The 24571-nt window shown below is 47.1% G+C and overlaps 1 protein-coding gene across 1 annotated transcript in view; it reads left to right on the forward strand.

Moving 5' to 3' along the window:
* The first annotated feature begins 471 nt into the window (after positions 1 to 471).
* The window catches only part of SLC30A3 (solute carrier family 30 member 3), a 102113-nt gene continuing 78013 nt past the window's right edge, over positions 472 to 24571 (forward strand). The window contains exons 1-2 of the mRNA XM_085609972.1: positions 472 to 893; positions 5823 to 6034. Of these exons, the coding sequence (XP_085466098.1) occupies positions 472 to 893; positions 5823 to 6034 (634 nt within the window). The remainder of the gene's footprint in view (positions 894 to 5822; positions 6035 to 24571) is intronic.

Raw genomic sequence — 24571 nt, forward strand, 5'->3', positions numbered from 1 at the left:
AGAGGTCTCACTATCAACACTCTAAAAACTAAGCTCATGGTTCTAGCGCCTTCACCCAGATTTAGAAACAACCTTTTACTTAATGGAGAGCCCTTGGAGCTGGTAGACTCATATGACTATTTGGGTATTAGGGTCAATAATCGCATGAGCTGGAAGGATCACTTGGCTAAAATGATGTTAAATTATAAAAGAACTTCGGGGGCGGTTATGAGAGAATACCGCAAATCTAAGAGCAAGCCCCTCTCACCGCTCCTAACTATTTATGAAGGCCAAGTTCTCCCATCCGCTCTATATGGCTCAGAATTATGGGGGTTTGAAAATACTGTAGAGCTGGACAGAGCTGAAAATAAGTTTTTGAGAGGTGCAGTAGCCCTCCCAGTCTCCACCCCCCTAATTCCTTTACGGGCTGACATGGGTAGGCGCCCTCTTAAGGATCTAGTGCGCTTACGCCCGTTACTTTTTTGGGTTCGCATGCGTAGGACAAGGGAGCTTCAGGATTATGCCGCTGCCCTAGATGAATTAATCCAGCTAAATACCAATAATAGGATTAAGTGGCTGAGCAACTTGAAGCGGTTGGTGGTGCTCTTGGGTTTGAGCGACTCTTGGGCAAACCAATCACCTCCGCCCAAGACGGTGATTAAACAGCTCTACTGGGATCTAGTACAGCAGGAGACACTTTCTAGTAGTTCTGTGGGCTCACTCACTGAGCGATTCTTGTCCTTTAAGTGGATTAGGAGCTTTGAACCATTCTTGGACTACATTGAGCAGCCTTTGGATAGAGCTCTTTACTTAAAGGTTAGGCTCGGGATCCTCCCAGTAAACGATTATACCTCGGGGTGGAAAAAGCATGTCAGCAAAATGAATACATGTCCGGGCTGTGCAGCCCCTACAGAGTCAGTGGCCCATTTATTTTTTGCTTGCCCAGCTTACAGTGTTGCCAGGAGGATCTGGTTAAAGCCGTTATGTAAGAATTTGGGCCTTAGATGTCACGTATCGGCCCTGCGGATACTTAGCACTGATACTTCCTCGATTGCTATGGTTTGTGGAGTCGCAAAATTTTTGGGCAGTGCCTGGCGATCCCGCATGAGGCGTTGCAAAACCTACTCTGGTCCACTTACTAGTTAAGAGTACTTGGTTAGGATTTCCACCATGTTGATATGTGACTGTGTTTACCCTTAAGTGGTGTAGTGATCAATTGTGTTTTTATTTAATCTTATGCTTGGAATTTTACATTGTATTGTGTTGTTATTTTGCTCTTTTATGATGAAATTTCATCGAATAAAGAATATTTGATATTTGATTTGATAAAGCACTGGTATTAAGGTACAGAATACATGATCCTACTTTCTGACTGGCACTCTAAAACCTACCATGAAAAAACTTGGATAAATCTCTTATATGCTAAACTGGCACGCGAGAGGCAAAAACATTCACATTTATTCGAACTTTATGCCCAAATCTTCACCTCAAAGTGGCCTTAACTGAATTCACTTTTTAGTGTACACAACACTATGTCACCCCCACCACCTCCAACCACAAATACCTTGGAGAGTGGGCAGGCTAGAGAGAAATTACACCCCAAGACGCTCAGGGAAAGACAGTAAGAGGCAACCTATCAGGACGCTCTGCTGCCTAAACCCTCCTCTTCCAACTCGCCCACCCGTCTGAACAGCCCAGGGGGAATTGAGGCTGCCAATGTCTCCCCTGCCTCCTGTATGTGCCTAGAGAGCGTTAACAAAATATCCAGCCAATCAAAACCCGTTCTGCTCAACAAGAGGTGTCTGCAGTAAAATAACGGTGACTATCTCCTGAGGCAAAAGACACAAGATGCCACCTGGTGATGTGTCTACTATCAGAGCGACGCATGGTGCTATCTGAACCGTAGAAGCGCATTGAAAAGCCACAGTGAGAGCAGAGCAGAATAAAGATATGAAATCTCGTTCTATGGTGCAACATCATACCTTAGTTAGAGATAATCTTTGTGCAAATTATTAAACCAAAAAGACATGTAGAATTAAAATGATTGCACAAGCTATCCATCAAATGGATTTTATAACACTGAAATACACGTTAAAGTATAGAAATTGCCAGGTTATTGGCGGTGGATGGCACCACTATGGGTCATAGGCTATGTGAGGTACATAGTAAAGTGTTTGAGGAGAGTGGGGACATGGGCCACATGGGGCATAGGGGACAAGCGATAAGGGGTAGGTGAATGAGGCTTGGGACACCTGAGGCAGAAGAGGAACACATACAGGGAGGGGCCAGGAGCAGCGGACAGGTCACCAGCAGGCACTCCAGGAAGCAACGACTCCAGTGCCGCTTGCATCCTTACTTCCAGCCACAGCAGCTCATAAATACTCAACACATCCAAAACTAGGCGCTGATCTGATACCATTGCAGGATGAAGAAATCCATTTGTGCAGTTTGGAGCCGCTTTCACTATAGTGAATGGGCGCCTCTGCCCATGCATTGCAACGGAAGCACTTCTTTGGGAATGGAATGGAATGAGAAACAATGGAAGGGACTTGATGCACAATCCATAAGCTACCTCCTGCTGAGGAATCCATTTTTTGAAATAATAACTCCACTCAGTGGTGCTTGAGTGCTAGTTCACCAAAAAAGTCATAGTTAAAAGGAACTTTGAGAAACCAGAGTTTGGGAATGTGATACTGAGCTTTCATCCTTCATTACAGAGCTCCCTAGTTTCAGCCAAACATCCATGTAGCTATGGGCCTGATTTAAGGTTTGGCAGGCTGAGGACAGGCCATCAGGGAGGCATTACCTCCGCCATCCTGACGGACTACCGTCCACTACATTCAAAGATGACCTCCGCACCAACGCTCATCTCTGTTCATTGAAAGGAACTGCCCTCACAACACTTCTTTTCAATGTACAAAACCTTTGGTGGGCGACCACTGTTGTTTTTGATAGTCGTCCACTAAACTTTCTCAATTATTTTTGGAGGTGCATGCCCAGCAGCAGAGATGGTAAAATCATGGGCACCTTTCCTCGCTCATTTATGCGAGGTATATAGTGCAATATTGCTGAAATTTATGGAATGGAAACATTCGTGCTTACATTACATTCGTGCTTACATTAAACAAAATGGTATGCTTATGAATGAAAATGTTCTCCATCTGCATACATTCAAAACCAGTTTTCTCGGGCATTTCCTGCGATTCCAACCCAGCACTGTCCCAGTGGTACAAGAATGATTACTTCCATGGAAGCCTAGACCTTTGGCAAGATATATGGGTCGCCCTGCTGGTGAGGCGTGGATTACTGCCTGTCCCTGGTCCTCTGCTCTTGGCAGGGATAGCAGCTAGGTGGCTCCACAAGGGACAAAACCCGACTCACCCTTTTATTTCATACCAGATTTCTCCCGCCACTCCGCCAGACAGGGTGGAAACAATGACTGAAAGAAGGACATTTCACCCCAGGTATTTGAGGGTGCTAGGGCTCGTTGATAGGGCTGGAGCGCAACGCAACGTCAGCGCTCCTACGCACAGTAAAGATTTACACTGACGAGGTAGGGTGTTACCATTTCTTAACTTTCTGGGGGGTATGCCTTATTCCCTTTATCCTGAAGAGTGAGGAAATGTGTGAAATTTCACCCCTTTTCTTCACACCTAAAGGTTTTGTTCATGTAAAGATCCCATCCTCACACACCTTCAAAAACTAGGCGTGCCCTGCACACTTCCCAACTACTGCGCACTTCCCAACTACTAGAGGTGTCTTGCACACTTCCCAACTACTGCGCACTTCCCAACTACTAGAGGTGTCCTGCACACTTCCCAACTACTGCGCACTTCCAAACTACTTGAGGTGTCTTGCACACTTCCCAACTACTGCGCACTTCCCAACTACTAGAGGTGTCCGGCTCAGTTCCTAACTGCTGCACACTTCTCAACTACTAGAGGTGTCCTGCTCATTTCCCAACTACTGCGCACTTCCCAACTACAAGAGGTGTCCTGCACACTTCCCAACTACAAGAGGTGTCCTGCACACTTCCCAACACTGCACACCTCCCAACTACAAGAGGTGCCCTGCACACTTCCCAACTACAAAAGGTGTCCTGCATGCTTCCAAACAACTTACTGCATTCTCACGCTTACCTCATTTAGGAGTAAGCGTAGAAACTGGAACAATCGTTTAAAAGGAGTTGCAGATGTTTGTGAATACCCAAAAAGATATGACTCATGGTTGTCTACACCGTTTACATGGCTGTGTTGGACTGGCTTGTGGGCACTTGGTCATTCTTGAACTGCCAGATGAGCCGACTTAAAAGGGCCAGTAAATAGGCACAGCACATGTATACTGTAAAGTGGGGCATCACCGTGCTCACCACAGCTATCATCTCCACCCACACTCCACATACACAACATGCAACTGTGCACTTTTTGACAGAATTGTACACACATCCTGCACAGTACATATATGTTGTATAGTTGGGCATCACCGTCCTCACAGCAGCTTGCATCTCTAAACACACTCCCCATACACAACAGTGCACTTTAGACTGAACTTTGCACACACAACCAACTCAGCACAGAAAGGCCAAATGAATGGGTGAACATGATCAACGGCACTCTCCATAAGACCCGCCTTCACTGTCATACGAAAGAACATATGAAGACACAACTCAAATATGCATTAATTGGCTGTTGTGATAGGCAGAACCCGCTCATTATTGCTGATTAGCTAACACAGAGAAACACTACTTCTGGGCAACGGGCATATCTGCCATCCCAGAAGATGTATGAATCACCTTTAATTAGACCAGCTGTGTACGAGATCCAGAGGTGAAATAAAATCCAGAAGTATTTGCTTCTTTTAATATTTAACTTTAATAAAGAGTTGTTGTAGGATATGCATGGTGTCATAGTGCTGCACAGGTAACTGTAGGGGAAAGAAACATTATCCCCAGCCCAGGGTCAGGAGTTGTAGTAGGAGGATGAGGTAGTGTGTGTGTGTAGTGGAGAAGTTAGGATTCAGATCCAGAGGAGGACAGGAAGGTTCCGTCAAAATGAGGTGGTAAACAAGATGAGCACCTAAGTAGTTTAAGAGCTGAGCATCTCTTTGCCCTGTAGTTGAATGAGAATTTAATGGAACTTTTGTGGAAGCGTGTGCCATAGAAGTTCCAGCCTTCCATCATAGTTCGCTCAAAAGGAAAAGGCTGCAACAAGCCTTTATCCCCGGATGTTGGAAGACTGTATCTTTGGGTGGATGCGAGCTTCACCCAAAGATATGATGAGGCAGCACTATAAAAAGCTTTATGCACTATGCAGCAGCATTTAAATGGAATCTTGTCTCTTAATTGTGAACTTTGGTGTGGCTGATGAGATGGGAGTCTCCCCATCACAAAATTGTATACTAACTACACCTTCATCCCACCCTTCTTCCGACAACTGCTGCTTATTACAAATCTCTGCCTTACCTTACTACTATACTGCTATTCTCTCTATATATGTTTGGTCACTTCAACCTGCAGATGTATGTGCCTTTTAAATGCCCTAGGGTTGGTCTGATGCCCAGTACACATGTATATAGCTGTCACTTGTCTTATTAATGTATTCGTGGCGTCATTTCTCTTCCACTCACAAATGTTGAGGGAATTCTTACCTTATTACCCTTTGTTGTAAGAGCTATGTCACTCTCTGGAGCACAGCAGAACTATATAAAATAAAGGAATTTAAATAAAGCAAACTACACCGAGATCCTGTCTTTGTTAATGGTTGTTTTGCCAGTATTTTTAGATCTTGACTGCCTGATGTCTCTTTGAACCGTCACGCTGATCCCTTGTTTTCCTTTTTGCTCAGTCTGCTCACGGGATCCAAGGACTCGTTTCCAAGCATTCCCTTCGAGAACGGCGGCGTCTCCACGTCCATCGAGCTCGAGAGGCACGTGGCCCAGCACTGCCATGGCATTTCCTCCCCCACCACAGAGGGTCACCACAGCAAGATGCAGGCACGCAACAAGCTCTTCTTCGCCTGCGCGGTTTGCTTCGTCTTCATGGTTGGAGAGGTTGTAGGTAAAGGGTGTTGTGATGACTGCGGGTTATGCTACTACTCCATGAGCGTTTGTAGCACGGGCCAAAGGGTGCCACGTTTGAATCTATACAGTACTGCTCTGCTGCATTTTGACAGGCCCATGTAAACTGCGTTTTAAGCAAACAGTCAAAGATAAGTCACTTCTCCAAGGCAACCAAGTAGCTCTTTTGGTTGTAAACTAAATTTAGTTGTCTTTTCTACATGCTCTTCTTAGGTAGTGACGTAATATCCTTATGTACATTATGCAAATTGGACTTCCATAGCCTCCCACATGCCACTGTAAGCTGCATGAGAGTACTTGATCCCCTAAGTTATTTGCATGTAATTGTACGGTGTCACACTGCACGCCCTCACAAACCTGAGGACAGGTAGCAGTGGCCATGAAAGGAAGGCTCTTGGAACAGAATGCTTCTTAGTCCCTTACTACAACTCTTTGAGCAGACTTGTTCAGGTTCCAGCTATATGCTCCTGAGGGCTCCAAAGAGTGACCATGAGAGAAAGGCCTCTGGCACAGAATGTTTGCTAGTCCTTTACCACGACTTTCAGTATGCTTCTTTTTAAGGTTACAATGCTTTATTTTAAGTTATATATATGTAACATGCCAATTTATCAAAACATACACAAAATGTAACTCTTATCTACAGTGAAAATATACATCTGAAAATTATTTCTACACTTAACCAGATAAATAACTGCTTTTGATTCATGTATCTCAACATTAGATCAAACCTATAATAATGAAGGTAATGTGGATACCTATAATATTCGTAGCTTTTTAACATTTTATGTAAGTCAATTTGAAAATAATTGTGGCAGGCAAGGTGAAACCCGAGTGCCAATAAATACATATGTAAACAAAATTTAAAGTAAATGAAGGGGGGCGTGGCCATCAACATGGCCGAGTAAAACGTGCTTTCACTGAGCTCTGGTTGAAAGCTCTAATCCGATATGAATCCGGCAGTCCTGGTACTAGGATCAAACACCTGTGACTTGAAACCGCGGTGCAGACCCCCATACCTGCAGTGGGGACCCTGACAGAGGCCCTATATCTAGAAATAAAGGCAAGACTGGGAAGGCCTAGAATCATGCCCGGAGCCCAACGGAGGCAGCGCCTCACTGAAGACGGCGAAGGCTGTGCTGGAAAACCGAACCTGAAACTGGCACGAACTGCAACAGGAGACAAGGGGGGTTCCACCGCGCCCAGGACCTGAGAGGGCGAGTCTGTCTGGAACGTTTCCCCGTTTCTCCGGACCCCATTCTGCAGAATCATCGAGGCGGACCGCGAATGGTGTCGCCGACTGTGGACTGGGCTGTGCGTCGCTGTTTGCGGCCTAGACGGGAGGGAGCTGAGCGAAGGACGCCGGGGCTGTGTCCCCACCGGGGCAATCCCCTCGAGGCCCCAGAAGCAAACCAGAAAGACCGCGACCCAATTAGCAGCCTGAACAAAAGGAGCGGCGGCCCGGCCCTGGAAGGGAAAGGCAGCGGGAAGGCCGTGCCTGGACCGAAGCAGAGCAGACATCCCAGAGGCCCAAAGAAACTCCAGCTCTGGCGGTAAACTCAGGGCAGGGGCCGACCCGAGGGCATGCATTATAGACTCTTAGAGGGGTGACGGTCCCGACCGCATTACAGCCGCATAGAGATTGGGCCTAATTGAGAAGGCCGCAGTCTCAGAGTGGGAAATCCCCACCCCCTCCTGGGAAGTCGCAATACATCTGATGTACCCCCGCTTAGAGAGAGTGGCCCCAATGAAATGCGGGTGAAGCCCAGATCGGCCCTAGCAGTGGTGTAGAACCTGAAGAGGCATGCAGCGCTACCCCCCCCCCTACCCCCGGGGGCAGAGCATATAGAGATAAAAGAGGGATACACAGGCACGGAAGGCTGAATGCGAAGGGAGCGACAGCTTGCTTAAAGTACAAAACGTATAACAACACCCTTTCCCCCTCCAGGAACAGTGCCAACAACCAGGTAAATACATAGGATTAAAGAAATCATACCTCCACCAGAAACAAACGAGGAAAGGCGCCAGAGGTACATATCCTTGGGCCCTCAGGGACACATAGCTCTCTGTTGAAGTCGCCACATACGAGCGAAACGTAATCAGAAGCGACAATATAACGCAGGTCCGACCCGTGCAAGACCTAAACCACATCTGCCTCCATCATGGGTAAGGATAAAGACAAGGATCCCAAGCCCCCCAGACAAGGGAATATGGATCGTTACACCAAAGTGATTACCCCACCCCCAGAGGACCTACCACAGAGTTGTACAGACACAGAAACCTTACTCCAAGCCATACAAGCCTCTAGAGTAGTACTAGAAGAGAAAATAGGAGGGGTGGGCACAGATGTGACACTACTGAGAATTGATCTCCGTAATCTCTCGGACAGAGACACGGACTCAGAAACTATGATAGCGGAAGTGGAAGATATGATACAAGATCTCCGCAAAGGAATGGCAGAATAGCAAACAACAAATAAAGAGATCCAGTGGCGCATTGAAGGTGCGGAAAACAAAGTGCGAAGAAATAACTTAGACTTTGTGGGTTTCTGAGAAGGGGTGGAAGGCACGAACAGACCGGAATTTTTTTACACCTGGATACGAAATATCTTTCCAGCAGACACATTTTCCTCCTGTTTCGTGATTGAACGAGCCCACAGAGCACTAACGCCAAAACCGTCCCCAGGTGCCCAACCGAAACCCATCATAGCAAGATTTCAGAACTTTCTTGATAGAGACTTGATACTCAAGGAAGCCAGGAGACTAGTGGAAATTAGGCACGAGAATGCGCGGATCTTGATTTTCCCGAATTACATCAGAGAGTTCCAAAGGCAGAGGCAGACCTTTGACTCCGTTAAGGCAAATCTCAGACCCTACAAGAATCATGGAACTGGATAGAAGAACGTCTCAACCTACGGAGTTCGGGAGAATCACAACAGCTTACTGAGAAGCGAAATGGAGCAGGACTGAGATCAACTGGACAACAGAAAACAATAAGATCCCAGGAGCATTGGAGAACATGTATACAAGGGGCAGCGCCATATATCTCATGAGAGTGGGGAAGGTTAAGGAAAAGAACCTTCGCAGCAAAGGAAAGACAAAGAGAGAAAACTCCACTAACCACCCACACCGCCAGCCGATGAGATCCATGCACAGAAACTGATACCAGGGAAAGCTCCACTGGTGGCAAAGAGGAGCCCACCAAACACCCCCTGATAAAAGAAATAGTAGCAATGGAGCAAGACTCTGAGGGAGAGAGACCTCCGCTACGAGCAGAGCTACTTGAATCAAATTAATTAACAACAATGAGTACCAGGATTCTGCCCTAAAATTAGACCGTGAGAGCCATGAACAGCAGCCACCCCCTTTCCCCCCACACCAACCCCGTGACATCGTGCAGCAGCAGACTCCGAACACAGGGGCAGGTGACAGACCACCAGAGGTCTGAGACATTTTCTTCCTTTTCTTTCTCACTCTTTTCCTTTCTTCTCTCATCCTAGTGTTTCTACTTACTTTTCCTCTTTCCTTTACCTGTTAGAAGTTCTAGCGCTGTAGGAGTTCAAACCTATAGCGTAAATTGTTGAAGGGGTGGGCGACAGACCTCTCCTTCCCTTGCTCACAGACACTGAGAAGTGAACTCTGGGGAAGAGTGTGAAATGGGGGAGGCGGGGAGGGGGGGGCGCTAGGATGGGTTTACAATAAGTATGAAATTATTGTTTAAGTATGAACTTAGATTCAGTTGCGGAATCCATGTACAACACACTCCAAGAGGGAGACACAGAGCGAAACCACAAACCATACTGCAACCGCACGCATTGCGTCGGGACACCCTAGACCAATATAATGGTACCGGAAACTGAACCTCTCTCCACCCTGACGTGGAATGTTAACAGGCTTGGAGACAAAGTTAAAAGGGGCCTAGTCACGGAATTTATTTTTCTGATGGGCACGCGATGTGGGTTCCTTGGCAGAGTACCATACATGGTCTTGGCCCATGCAGGATATACCTCCGGATCCAGGAGAGTGGCGATCCTGATTAAACGATCACCCCCCTTCCATGTGAAACGCACCTGGTCGGACCCCCAGGGCACATATGTTGGGGTGACTGGGAAGTGGGGCAGACGGAGCGTAACACTTATTTCAGTATATGCACCACCGAAACTACAAATACGCACACTAAGTAAACTGACAGAGATCTTGTTAGACGCAACAAATTCCCTTCATATAGTAGGAGGAGACTTCAACGATGTGATGTATACACCCTTGGACCGCTCAAGAGATCATAATCACACTCCCACGATCACACCACTGGCATGCCTCGCTGACACGCTGGACTTGGTAGACGTGTGGAGATATGTTAACCCAGGAATAAGGCAATATTCCTACTTTTCAGGTGCACACAATGTCTTCTCGCGACTGGACTATGTGTTCCTCCCGTTAGGCAAGACACAGGAGATACACAAAGCAGAATACCTGGCCAGGGGCCTATCAGATCACTCTCCACTCCATATATTAATGGGGGAGAGACAAAGCAGCGGGAGCGCGCCCTGTCGATTAAATGCATGGGACCTTCAAAATATGACGATAATGAGGGGCCTTAGGGCAGACACTAAAATCTTCTTCAAAGAGAATCTAGGATCAGTATACTCAGAGGTAGCAATATGGGAGACATACAAAACTGTTTTAAGAGATAGGGCCCAAAACGGTCTAGCGTGGGAGAACCAGACTAGGGGGCATATTCTCAAAGACGTATCGCTGAGTTTGCAGCACTTTATCGCAGCCAAAGTCGTGACAAATGTATCGCCCCATTCACAAGCTGGTGCTAACAGCCCATATCACCAGTTTACCCGCGGTAGCAGCCGCAAAAAACATCGCCACAGATGACCCTGGCAACTAACGCTAATGAGATGCAAAGAAGGCGTTCCCGTGCAAAAAGCCGCAACAACACCACACCTCAACATTCTCAACGACCAGCCAGATCGGCGATAAGATCCCAAAACAGGCGATAAGGCACATTAGTAGCATGAAATTAACACCTGCTCTGACCTGGTGAAAAGTCGTACGGCAACCTGCACCAGAAAAGGGAGCCCAGCCCACAGCCACACCTGATGAACAACAGATGCCATGGAGCCACTGATCATGCAGCTCGGAGCCCCAACAGGGCCAAAACACCCACCGCCACCCCCCCGTTGCCCCCCACCCTCCTGGACCACCACAGAGGCAGCGCAGACAAAGGCAGCGGACCTTCAGGAAACGCACCAGTCTCACAGACCTAAGACCAGACAATGTCATTTCCCACTACAGGCTCAAAAGGACAACAGTCCTCCGCATCCTGACCTTCATTGCCCACAGGCTGACCGTACCAACACAGCGGACAACCAACATCCCTTCGCAGACAAAGCTGCTGGCTGTGCTGCACAAGTTGGCCTCTGGTACCTCCCAACCGCCAGAGTCGGAGGAGTCTCACAGCCAGCCCTATCCAAGTTCCACACACCTGTCCTGGATACCATCATCAGCTTGGTACCCCAGTACCTATACGTCCCCCACAATGCGCAGGAACAGCTGGAGACCAAGCAAGGCCTATATGCCATAACTGGATTCATGCACGTTGTGGGCAATCGACTGCACACATGTCCTACTTGTGCCCCCTACCGACACTGCACACATTTACCGCAACAGAAAGCACACGCATTCCATCAATGTGCAGGCAATAGTGGACCACTGGGGACTCTTCACCAATGTCGTCACCAACTACCCAGGCAGTGTGCATGATTCCTTCATCTTCCGACAGTCCATCATCAAGCTGCGCTTCCAGGATGTCACCTACGGAAATGCTTTCCTCGTTGGTAAGTACCACCTAAACACACCACAACCTCCAACTCCACAATCATGCAACTTACAACTCTGGCACTGCAAACATCACAGACTCACATACAACATGCCAAACAACATGCCTACCCACCAGACACGACAGCACAACTTACTGTGGTAACATGGGCTAGCCATGTACATGAGCCATCAACGGCATGGCACCTCAGCCACACAATAGCGGAATGTGGGGAGAGTTGGGAACCAGGCATGTGCGAATGAGGCAAGTGACCCATGAATGAGAATGTACACAATGCCAAGTGTGGCAGAGATGTGCTGGACAGACTGCAGTATGCATACCACAGACATATCAATGTCTACATGCACTGCTGGTGTTTGGAGTGTAGTGGACAGTGGACGCAACCATGTCACCCCAGCCAGTGGGGAAGATCGCGGAAATGTAGCTTGTGACGTCCCCCCCATGTAAGCGTGTGCGGATTAGGATGGCCCGGCATACGCCAGGTCAGCGTAGGGGTTTGAATAAAAAGCACGTAGCCCTGGGCGTGGTTCTCTTCCGGAATGCCCAACGTGTCTGCCACGAGGCCGACGCCGTCGCAGTGAGCGGTGTTGCCTGAAATTCTGTGCACCTGCTGCTGCCCGGGCCGCTGGTCCCCGAATCCGTCTTGCCCGCACCTGCGCACCCAGGCCTCACTGCTCTCCTGCCGACACCGGCGTGTGTCAAAGAGAGCCCACCACGTGCCGCCGCAAGCTCCAATCCCGAGGCCCGAGACCTTGGCAGCCTCCTTAGACCATCACGGCCTCCGCGACACAGGCCCGCAGTACTGCTTTCTCGTTTACGTACTCTACCGCTGCCTCCGGCCTACAATACGGTCAAGTAGGGCACACATTTGGAACTGAGTCTTGATATCCTGATGGCCGAGTTCATATGTTCATGGGACGTTTGATGTCACTATACTCCCTTCGATGTGCTGCCACCAAGTCTGTGCATAGCATTCCAACCATACGTGTCTGTGGTCCCTCGCTGACTACCGCCTTCGGCCCCCACTGCAGGCCAGTAGGTCACACATTTGGAACTGAGTCTTGATTTCCCAATGGCAGAGTTCATATCATTGTACCCCAGGAGAGGAGTAAGAGGAAGATGCGGTTCAGTACAGATCAAAAAAGGATCATCGTTACAGAGGTGTCCGAACACTACCGACAACTGCTCTGGTGTCACTGACTCCCATCCACACGAGCCAAAGACCCTGCTGACTGCTGCCTCAGGCCTACACTGCGGTCGAGTAGGTCACACATTTGGAACTCATATGGCAGATTGGATATCATTGTACAGGCTTCATCTCAGACTGCATACCCTTACAGCTCTGGTGCCGCTAAGTCTGTTCCCCGACATCCATGGACACTTTCTGGTTGAACTTTGGTGGCAACTGAGTTTATGGACTGGCTTGTTGTCTTCTTCATCATGTCAGTGATACTGACTTGGTGGCAAAAATGAGGCTGTAGCATTCCACTCCTCCATTTGCCGCTTCCGGCCGGCTTCTGCCCTCTGCATCATGCCCTGGAGGGCACCTTCCACTGTCCCCCGCAACCCTCCGCTACATTCACTTTCGACATCGACGTGGACCTGCTCAGCTTGCGTGGCCCTACCTCAGTGCACCGCAAGTCACCGTCCTGTGGAAGTGTGTTGTGCTGACCGCAGTGCATCTGGGGCCACTAACTCTGTGCAGCTCAAGTCATGGACCCTGTATGATAGAATATTGGATGGCCTCTGGGTCGATGGACTGGGGGTCATCAAGGCCATGTGTCTGTGGCCCTGCGCTGTCCGCTGCCTCCAGCCTCAACTGTGGTCCACCTGGGCTCACACATCAAATCGAGTCCTGACCTGCCCGGACGTTGCATCACCGTAGGATGCACACGCCACCACCGCCAGGACCAACTCCAAACAACAGGTGCCAGAGTCAGAAGTATCTTACTGCCAGACTATCAGAGTTGCTCACACCTGTCGTGGGTGCCATCATCAGCTTGATACCCTGCTCAGCTCCTCAGGTGCCACTAACTCAGTGCACCACAACTCATGGACCATTCTGGTTGCATATTGGGTGAACACTGTACTTTCTCCGGCTACCACCATGATGCTTCACAGTTGTTTCTGTTATGCTGGTGTTTTCTGATTCCGCTTTAATTGTGATCACTGTTCAAGTTGTTGCCAGCACCAATGACTCCATGAGGGCTGGCTTACACTCAACCCCCACACATCCAGCACAGGCGTCACTGTACATGTGACCCTGACAATAAAGGTGATGAGCGCACGTGCCCATAGCCAGTTCAACAAACTATCTTAGTGTGTCCGTGTGCTCATGATGCATGCATTCAGGCCCCGGGCCCTACAACATTACATTGTGCTGTGTACAGCGGACGCAGCCATGTCACCGCAGGCAGCGGGTGAGACCTTGCACATGTAGCTTTGTTGTCCCCCACTCAATACGTAAGAGGAGTGAACTGGGCCGGCGTACGCCAGTCCAGCGTGGGGGTGTGGATGATTATCCCGTGGCTCTGGGTGTGGTTCAGAACTGGAAATGTGCATAGGCATGTGTCTTTGTCGCAGTGTGGGTCTCCGTTGGGGAGTGTAAGTGGTCCCTGATGGGACTTAGACACCCACGTATGTGATCTAGTTTGGCTTCCATGAGGTCGAACCCCACCTACACCTGTTCAACCACCCCCTTCTGGCTTTCTGACACCTGGCCTTGGAATGCGATGTATGCTTCGATGGGCTGCTGGGAGCCAGCCGTGGTGGTGGGTGCGTCCAGCTGTGTGGTCTGTGCAGGGGGTGGGGTATCCTCGATGCAGCTGGTCTGCCCTCCTCCTGGAGGTTGATTGCCTAAGATGTCCATGAACTGTTGTAGGGCGTCGGTGTCAAAAGTGTGGAGGTCCTTTTCAGCATCACTATCGAGTTGTCTGGTCTGCTCTGCTGGAGGTGTTGTTTGTCCCTCTGCAATGTGAAGGGGAGATACTGATTGACATTGTGTTGGCATGTACGTTGACGCATTGTTCAAGTTTACATACAGACTGCATGACAATGTACATTGTGACTGTTTGGGAGGAGCGGACTATTTGATGTGGGACAGTGGACATTTGGACTACATGACGTAGGTGAGGTTGTACACGTAAATTTTCATCTCACAGTTTCCTGCTATGTCAGATGTGATTGGCCATTTTCTACGCACAAGCAGACCAGTTATGGCCTCTGTTCTGCAGTGTAAGTGTTGCACTGTGTACCATATTGTCGTCAATGTGGATGTGCTGTCATTGCTATGTGTATGTGCTGCATTGTGGGAGAGTCGCCCGTGCAGCTGGGATTTTGCTGCCCCTTATCCCTTGAAGGCAGTGTGCCTATGACTTTTGTGCTTTTAAGGTGCTGTGATGTTGGCGACTTGGGTCATTTGTGCTCTTGGACGGTTTTTGTACTCTTGTGCATTGTTTGTCTGCAGATGTATTGTTGATGTCAGTGGTTGTTTGTGCACATGGATGTGGCAGAGTGTGACCTGCTCCTTTACGGATGTGGTCCACACTCAGCCACCACAGTCTTGTGGCGTGCACAATATCATGGTGATTGTACTCCAGCTATGCTGCTCGTCATGTAGTGTCACTTGCATTGTCAGTGTGGTTCACAAATACGCATCTTTGCTGTGTTTCGCACAGGTGCATCTGGGTGTTGTGGAATTGATGATGTGTGGGGTGGGACCCCTTTGGGCACATGATGGACGGGGGCCTACGTGATGTTTCTATGTGTGCTGCAGAGTGCCACTGGGATGAGGTACATGATCCAGGGTCATTGTGGGTTTGCGCTGTTCTACACGTCGTTGTGCATGTGTGCCATTGTGCCCGTCACCCCCTTGTCCCCCCAGTCCCTAGTCGTTACTCACCCTGTTGATGTTGTGTCAGGTCATGTTTAGCTGTTTCCGGACTCCCGACTCCTTGCACCGTCTCCACAATGATGACTGTGGCCACCATTTGCTCCAGCTCCTCCTGTGGGGAAACAACCTTTACAACGCAACTATTACATCGCACTACACTTACAATGCAGGCATTACAACGCAACATCCTTTACAACGCATGACACTACAACGCATACCATTACAACGCATACCATTACAACGCAGACACTACATCGCATGTCACTACAACGCAGGCATTACAACGCATACCATTACAACGCATACCATTACAATGCATACCATTGGAGTTAGAATATTAATTTTTAACCCCTACACTATCCAACACTTACCCTACTGTTGCACCCCCTGGAGTTAGAATAGTAATTTTTACCCCTATACTATCCAACACTTACCCTACTGTTGCACCCCCTGGAGTTAGAATAGTAATTTTTACCCCTATACTATCCAACACTTACCCTACTGTTGCACCCCCTGGAGTTAGAATAGTAATTTTTACCCCTATACTATCCAACACTTACCCTACTGTTGCACCCCCTGGAGTTAGAATAGTAATTTTTACCCCTATACTATCCAACACTTACCCTACTGTTGCACCCCCTGGAGTAAGAATAGTAATTTTTACCCCTATACTATCCAACACTTACCCTACTGTTGCACCCCCTGGAGTAAGAATAGTAATTTTTACCCCTATACTATCCAACACTTACCCTACTGTTGCACCCCCTGGAGTAAGAATAGTAATTTTTACCCCTATACTATCCAATACTTACCTTAAATGCAATGTAACATTATGCGTTGTAATGGTATACGTTGTAAAGGTAGTATGCGATGTAATGGAATGCGTTGTAAAGGTAGTTTTTTAAAATGCGTTGTAGTGTCATGCGATGTAATGGAATGCGTTGTAGTGGATGTTGCGTAAAAATTGCGTTGTAAGTGCATGCGTTGTAAAAGTATGCGTTGTAACGTCATACATCCCTCCTGTGGCGTAGGACTCCCACCTCCAGTCGCCGTTGCTGCCTTCCTGTTGACAGCGGGTTTCAGCTTGGTTTGGCTTTTCACATCATGCCAGCGCATCTTGACCTCCTCGACAGTCCGACTGCATTCACAATGGAAAGCCATTTTTCCGTCTGTGTTGCCAGTGACACGGTGGAGGTGACGGACAGTTGTTGTTAGTGTTCTGTCACCTCCGTGACGATGATCCGGTTGTCATGCGGACTGTACCCTGTCCTCCTCTTCCTCTTCTCCTTGGCCTTTCCCGACCCTGAGGTTCCTTGCTGGTGGTCTGTGGGGCTTGTGGGGTTCGCGTTTACCTGGGCACTCGGTCCGGGTGCATCCATGGGGGTACGCATTTTTTTCTTTTGGCCTTTTTCGTTGTTCTGCTTTTATAGTGCATTTTCCCGCATGACGCGTGGGAATTGCAGGCCTGTTGCTGGTTATCGCTGATTTTTGTATCGCGATTGGCCTCATCGCAACTTTTTTTGTATTTGTGTTTCGCATTTTTGCGGCGTCGCGTTGATTTTAACGCGGTCATTTGACGCGTTATCGTGGGACTAACGCATGGTGCCGCCAGGTTGATAATACTACGTTAACACAACGTTGTTTTCCCGCGATAGACTGCGATATGCAAAGTTGCGTTAACCCCTTCAGTGCCACGCCCTTTCCCCGCCCTGTGCCGGGCGTTGCATTAGCGGGCGGGGTTCATGACGAGATAGTCTCGTCATGGGCACAGCGCAACCGCGCTCCATGACGAGACCATCTCGTCATGGGCACTGAAGCGGTTAAGCTAATTTTGCGATGTTTATCACAGGTTCTTGAGAATATCCTCCTAGAAAAGCAAATCTTAACCCTAAAAAAACAAAGCATAGAGAATAAAGATTCCCATGTACATAGACAGCTGGTAGATACACAACGACAATACAAAGATCTGTCGACCCTATCCTCTAAGCCACAGGCCCAGGCGACCCTACACAAACTCTATGAGGTAGGGGAGAAGTCAGGGAAACTCTTGGCTTGGCTCAGTAGAAAAGAAGTAGAAGCTCGCTGGATAGAGCGTATCACTGATTCACAAGGGGGACACAACTGAAAGATGAACAGATAGTACAGAATTTTGCTTGCTACTACAGAGACTTTTGCGACGCCCGCCCATTGCGTACGACTCAGGACATCGAAGAATACATGGCTGAGGTCCATAACCCAACACTTGATGACACAGACAGGGAGGGACTGGAAAACGACATTACGATAGAGGATGTTAGGACTGCCATAGCCCGACTAAAACCCGGAAAGACCCCAGGACCAAATGGCCTACCGGCCGAGCTATATAGGAGAAGCGCAGACCTCCTTAGCCCTCACCTCTTGGCTCTCTTTGTAGGGGCTTGTGACAAGGGCATCCTCTCTCTAGATCTCTGCATAGCCACAATCATACCAATTCATAAACAGGGGAAGCCGAAAGATAAATGTGATTCATATCACCCAATATCTCTCCTTAAAACAGAGGTGAAGATTTTGGCGATCATCCTGGCCGCAAGACTGCGCCTGTTGGTAACAACCTTGATACATTATGATCAGTCGGGATTTCTCTAGGGCGGAGCTACTAGGTGGAACCTACATAGGACAATAATTGAATGATGACGGTCAAAGATAGAGACGCCCCACATCTACTATTATCATTGGACGCAGAAAAGACGTTTGACGCCGTACACTGGCCCTTCCTTGAGGCTACTTTGACAAAATTTGGTATAGGCCTGAACTTCAGGAAGTGGGTGGGTCTACTACATAAGGACCCCAGGGCGACTGTCCGGGTGAATGGGTGGACTTCCATGGATTTCCCCATACGACACGGGACCAGACAGGGCTGTCCCCTGTCCCCACTGCCTTTTGCCCTTAAAATAGAAACTCTAGCCTGCTCAATTCGTCAACATCCAAAGATATGGGGGTTCCAAATTAGTCCAAAAGACACGTGGAAGAAAAGATCTCTGTATGCGGACGACATACTTTTATATATTACTCATCCTGACACAACGATCACAGCCCTATTTCACACAATAGACATATACGGACAACATTAAGGATACAGAATCGATGGGCACAAATCGGTGATCTACAGCCCGGGTGACCTGAATACATGGCCCACACTACCTAGTAACCTCCAGGTGGCACACAAGGGGTTTACCTACCTGGGGATCTATCTCACCACGTACAGAGACCTCTGCTACAAAAAAATTATTAAACATATACTCATGAACTTCAAAGAGGATGCACAATGTTGGAAATCATTACCACTTACTATATTAGGCGGTGCCGCCATGTTTACAATGATGATTCTACCCCACTTTCTTTATGCCCTGCAAAAAACATATTTTCCCCTCCCACGAGCCATATTTCGCTAGATTGACGCTGAGCTACGCTCCCTCTTATGGTTAGGGAAACAACCTGGAAGAGCACTACATACTCTGCAGCGCAATCAATATAACGGTGGGATATCGCTGCCAGACATAGAAGCTAATTACTGGGTGAAACATTTAACCCCTATAAATAACTGGATCCCCACACCAGGGGACAATCCCACTTATAGACTGGAGAGGTACACTATGCGTAGGTGCACATTCCTGCATTATTTATATGGGGGTAGAGGCAAAGGGACACTCCTACCAGCTACTCAGGCCACTATTGAGACATGGGGAGGAGCAACAAAAGTAATAGGATGGGACCATAAACTCACGAAAGAAATGCCTTTATGGCACTGTACATGGCTGAAAGAACTCCATAAATTGAAGGGCTTTGGGGAATGGGGTGCCATCTGTATTTCCGCAATAGGGAATATCTTAGACAAAGGCAAACTTAAAAGCTTTACCACCCTCAAAGCAGAATTCGCAGTTTCTTAAATATGCACAGATTAGACATGCATGGCACGCCAGACTATGCACCCCTGGAAGGGAGGTTGCTTCAGGAACACATTACGATTAAAGCAGTATCTCTCACCTACAAGACCCTGAATAATAATGCCCCAGACCGATTAGGTAAGCTGCGAAGCACGTGGGAAAGCAATATAGGCACATTGGAGAATGTAGACTGGGAGGCAGCCATGATGCATCCTAAAGAGGGCGCAATTAAATCCTGGCTCTGCTTTATCCAATACAAGATATTACACAGGGCCTACTATGACCGAGTTAGGCTACATAAGATAGGCTGAACAATGGACCCAAGATGTCTACACTGAGGGCGAGAAGAAGGGACTTTTATCATATCTGGGAGTGTGTACAGATACAGCCATTTTTGAAGAAGGTAATACAGAAACTGAACAAAATAATGGAGACCACTATACCATTAGACCCCAAATGTATCCTACAGGGAATTTCAAATGACATAGATGTGGAAAGATCACAACAAATTTTTACTACACTGGCATTAGTAGCAGCAAAGAGAAATGTTGCGAGAAGATGGGGGGGCCACAAAAACTCACCCACGATCCGGGAATGGAGAGAAGGGATGGATATGTATATGGCAGCCAAGAGGGTCACATATAAGGCGAGAGGATCCCTGAAAAAATTCCACAAGGTCTTGGGGAGGTGGAGGAAATATTACGGGCTGGATATATTGGATGCAGACCAAGCGGACCCTGGGGAACTTTCCCTGACTGGATCAATAGACACCTGAAGATATTCTGGAGATGGAAGGGAAGGGAACCGGGAGGATAGATTTGAAAACTGATGTTAATTCGTGCCTAGCTAAGTAATAAAAGATGTGGTTAAGGAGGTGATGATGTAATGCTCCATGGAATGGCGAATAATGTATGGTACTATGCAACTGTAATTGAGTTTGTTTTGGATTCATTGTTTTGGAAAACAATAACAAAACTTTTTTTTAAAAAAAGACTGTAACCAATAAACCAATTTCATTTTTTATTGTTATAAGTTAATAAAAACCAACCATGACCACGATGCAAGAAGGGGGACAAGGAGCTGTTAGAAATAGGTCTTGTACCAATGCTCCTAAAGACAATATGCAAACAATTAGAATGATATCAGGTCCTAAAGAGAGAAGAAAAGAGTGCTCAGCAGCCCAGGTTGGTTCTGCGAGTCGGGGTAGGTGTCTCCGAGATTAGGTATGAGTGTGCAAGGTAAGGGAGTGGTACTCCTGTGTGTGTTGTTGTGCCCTCACACACCCTTGTGGGTGCAAAGCATCATCATTAGGCACTGCTCCTCGTGGGGGTGGCGCTGCAGTCCCTCACGGGCCCTACTGGAGGGCACTCTGGTGGAGATCTTTTAAGAGTTGCCACATTTGTGCATGTGGGTGTGTGGGCCAAGTGAAGGTTGTGAGTGAAGATAAAATAACCCGTTGGTACCCTGATATGTTTATTCGGGGGTCCTCTGGATCAAGTTAAAATGTGAAGGGGATTGGAGGTGCAGTTTATGCAAAAATGAGAGGGGAAAGGAATAGATGTTCTTCCGCTGCTCTCAACCCACATGTTAGTGTTAAATGAAGTTTTACAAGTGGGGGATGGTCAACATGTTTCGTGCTGTCCGTGGGTCCCTAATGGATCCCTTTGCGCTTCATCAGAACCGTGAAAATGGTATAAAAGAGGGAATCAGGGACAAAGGCACCCTATATTCCCACCAAACCTACAGTGAGGTGGTTAACATGTACTGTTATTGGGCACGTCTTATTCGTGTCCTTTGATTCAGACCCACCGGTGGTCTTGGTGGTCGAGTAGGTCTCCAGGACTCGGAAGAAGGGTGATAATTTCCTCTTCCTACCCGAAGGCTTCCGCCGAAGCAGCCCTTCTCCACTCCGGGGAGGCTCTGAATCAAAGGACAAGAGAAGTTTTCTAGCAACCAACCAAATTATATCTCAAGTAGCCTTTAAAACCTCTTCAGTAGCCATTGAAGTTCAGACCATTATTGATCTAGAGACTGATAAATAAGAAGTCAAGGGTTGGCATATTAAACACTCTTAATATGCACATTTACGAAAGTGAAATTGGCCAAATCAACTCTATGGTTATAGCATATACCAGAGGTTGCCAACCTTTTCTATAATGAGAGCTACTTTATAATTGAAAATGTTCCTGAGCCACTGCCTAACATAAGGATTTCAAAAGGGAACACAACTTAAATACCGTAGCTCGAGTATCCCCAGTTGTGCTCCAGTGAGCATTACAACATTGTTACAATAGCTGTATCACAAAAGGTGAGATGAGAGCAACTGGAAGTTCACTAGGGTTGTTGGATGGCAGTTAGAGATGTGATGCGCTGGTTTTTCAATGGTACTCATTATTCTTTTTTAATCTGGTGCCATTTTCTTTACAGTGCATGTGTCTTTTCATTTACTCTTTTTCTCTCCTGATAGTGTCAATATACTTCCTGTGTGTATTGTGGCCTTACACATCATGTTGTCTATCACATTTTTTGGTTTTATTATATTTCTAGCTCATTATTTTACCAAGGTCTGTATTTAACTTTATGTAATGCTTAGATTTGTGTCTTGGAATGTGAAAGGTTTGTGTAACCCCATCAAGGGACAAATAGATCTTTCCCATGTATCTTAGATTAAGGCTAATATTGCACTGATTCAAGAATCCTATTTGTCTTTTGATGAGGCGATGAAGTAAAAAAGACAGTGAGTGGGTTATGTTTTTAATTAGGACACATTTCAGAAGAAAAATGGGGTCATTATTTTATGAGGTGAACCTTGAAATATTGAGGGTTTGTCATAGGAGAAGGATTCTGAAGGCAGATGGGTTTTGTTAGACCTTAAAATAAATGCTACATCTATTTGTATCCTAAATGCAATGGCCCAAAGAATTCTCAGGTTTATTTTTAGTATTCATCATCATAAACTTTATTTCGGCCACAAAGGTCATAAAAGTACCATAAAATTTGACAAAATACAATTCTAAAATACAATGAAATCGAATCACAATTGAACATAAAATAGTATAAAAAAATACCAAAATTACAGAGATATATTTGAGCTTAGTAGTTAATTGCAAAAATGTCTACGTTTGATCAACATAGCATTTAAAAAGCGTGAAACTGCAAAGACAATTGGAGGATGGGTGTCGTATTTCAGAACTCTTAAGGCTTTTTCACACTCTCTGAATCCCAAGTTTCTACAAATAGGTTTTACCCAGCGTTTTCTTTGCTGATGGTACATTGGACAGAAGAAGAAAATATGTTTTTCATCCTCCATTCGATAGCCACAGGCAGGGCAAGCAGTGATTTTATTGGGGTCCCAACTCGAAGTAAAGGACCTGAGCGGTAAACTGCCTATTCTCAACTGGAAGTACAACTTCCTAGCAACAGCAGGAAAGATCAGATCTAAAAATACCTCCCTCCTGTAATCGACTTTAATCTGAAGAAACTGGGCAGTCAATCTGCCAACACCAGAGTTAACATGCAGGCTCACAAGGTGGAAGTGTCTAAACTGCTCTGCCAATTTTGCCTTAGATAGAGCCAAGCATGAGACCTCCGGAGAACCCCATAGATCTAGAATGCCGATCTTAACACAAGTGTCCCTGATGTACTTTAGCCAAGGAATATTCTTGTTATTAATTTGGGGCCAGACCCCCTTGAATTCTTCTCGGTAGGAGCCCAACTCCGGATTAGACCAGAGTCTCTTCCAGTAGGTCACTGGCCGCAGCGCCACCACCTCTTCCATGGGTAACAACCCCAGATCAAACCTAATAGGTACCAGCGGGGTGCTAGGGGGCAAACCCAGCAAATTTCTCATGAAGGAATTTTCAATCCTTTTTAGGCTGTAGATCTTGGAATGTCCCCATAGTTCTGCTCCATAAGTAGAAGCTGCTCTAGCTTGGGTTTTGAAAATTTCTATTACTGGTGCTACAGGCTTGAAAAACGATCCTCTAAAAAATTTAGACATTCCTCCTGTAATTTGGGTCAGTTTTAATGCGGAATTAGCAACTTGTCCCCCCCATCTAAGATGTTCTTGGAGAGTAATCCCCAAATATCCAAACGTCTGAACCCGCTCAAGAGGAATGCCATTCAGCGCTGGGTTCGGGCGTGTATGCTTGGGGGGTTAGGATCATAAACTTCGTTTTCGCTAGATTAATCTCCAGACCTCTTTCCCCACAGAAATCCACAAAACCATCTAAAATACGCTGGATACCAGTAGATGTTGAGACAACAACAAAGTGTCGTCAGCAGACATCAGAGCTGGTACCCTACCCGTGGCGAGTCTTGGGATATCAGTGTCCTTGATGCCTTCCAGATGTTTGATAAGCCCATTAATATATAAACAGAATAGCGTGGGTGCTAGCACGCATCCTTGGCGGACTCCTCGGTTTACAGGGAAACGTGCAGACAGCTCTCCGTGTTTCCCACATCTGACCTGTGCAAAGTTTTCTGTGTGAAGTCTTCTCAAGACATCCAAAAGATACAAAGGAACATTGAGTGCCTGGAGAACTCTCCACAGATTTTCTCGCGGCACCAGGTCAAATGCCGACCTCAGGTCAACAAAAATGAGGTAGAGGCTGCCACCCTCCAGACTCACAGTCTTCCAATAAAGGACCTGAAGTCGGAATATCTGATCGACAGTTGAGGTGCCCTTTCTAAAACCCGCCTGCAGGATACTCAAGATGTTATTTTCTGCCTCCCACGTCTGAATTCTGTCCAGGACAATACGTCCAAGTAGCTTTTGAGTGATATCAATCAAACTAATGGGCCTATAGTTTGAAGGTTGTAGTGGGCATCCTTTTTTGTATATTGGCACGATCTCAGC

This window comes from Triturus cristatus, chromosome 6 (assembly GCF_964204655.1).
Source record: "Triturus cristatus chromosome 6, aTriCri1.1, whole genome shotgun sequence".
In the NCBI taxonomy this organism is placed as follows: Eukaryota; Metazoa; Chordata; class Amphibia; order Caudata; family Salamandridae; genus Triturus; species Triturus cristatus.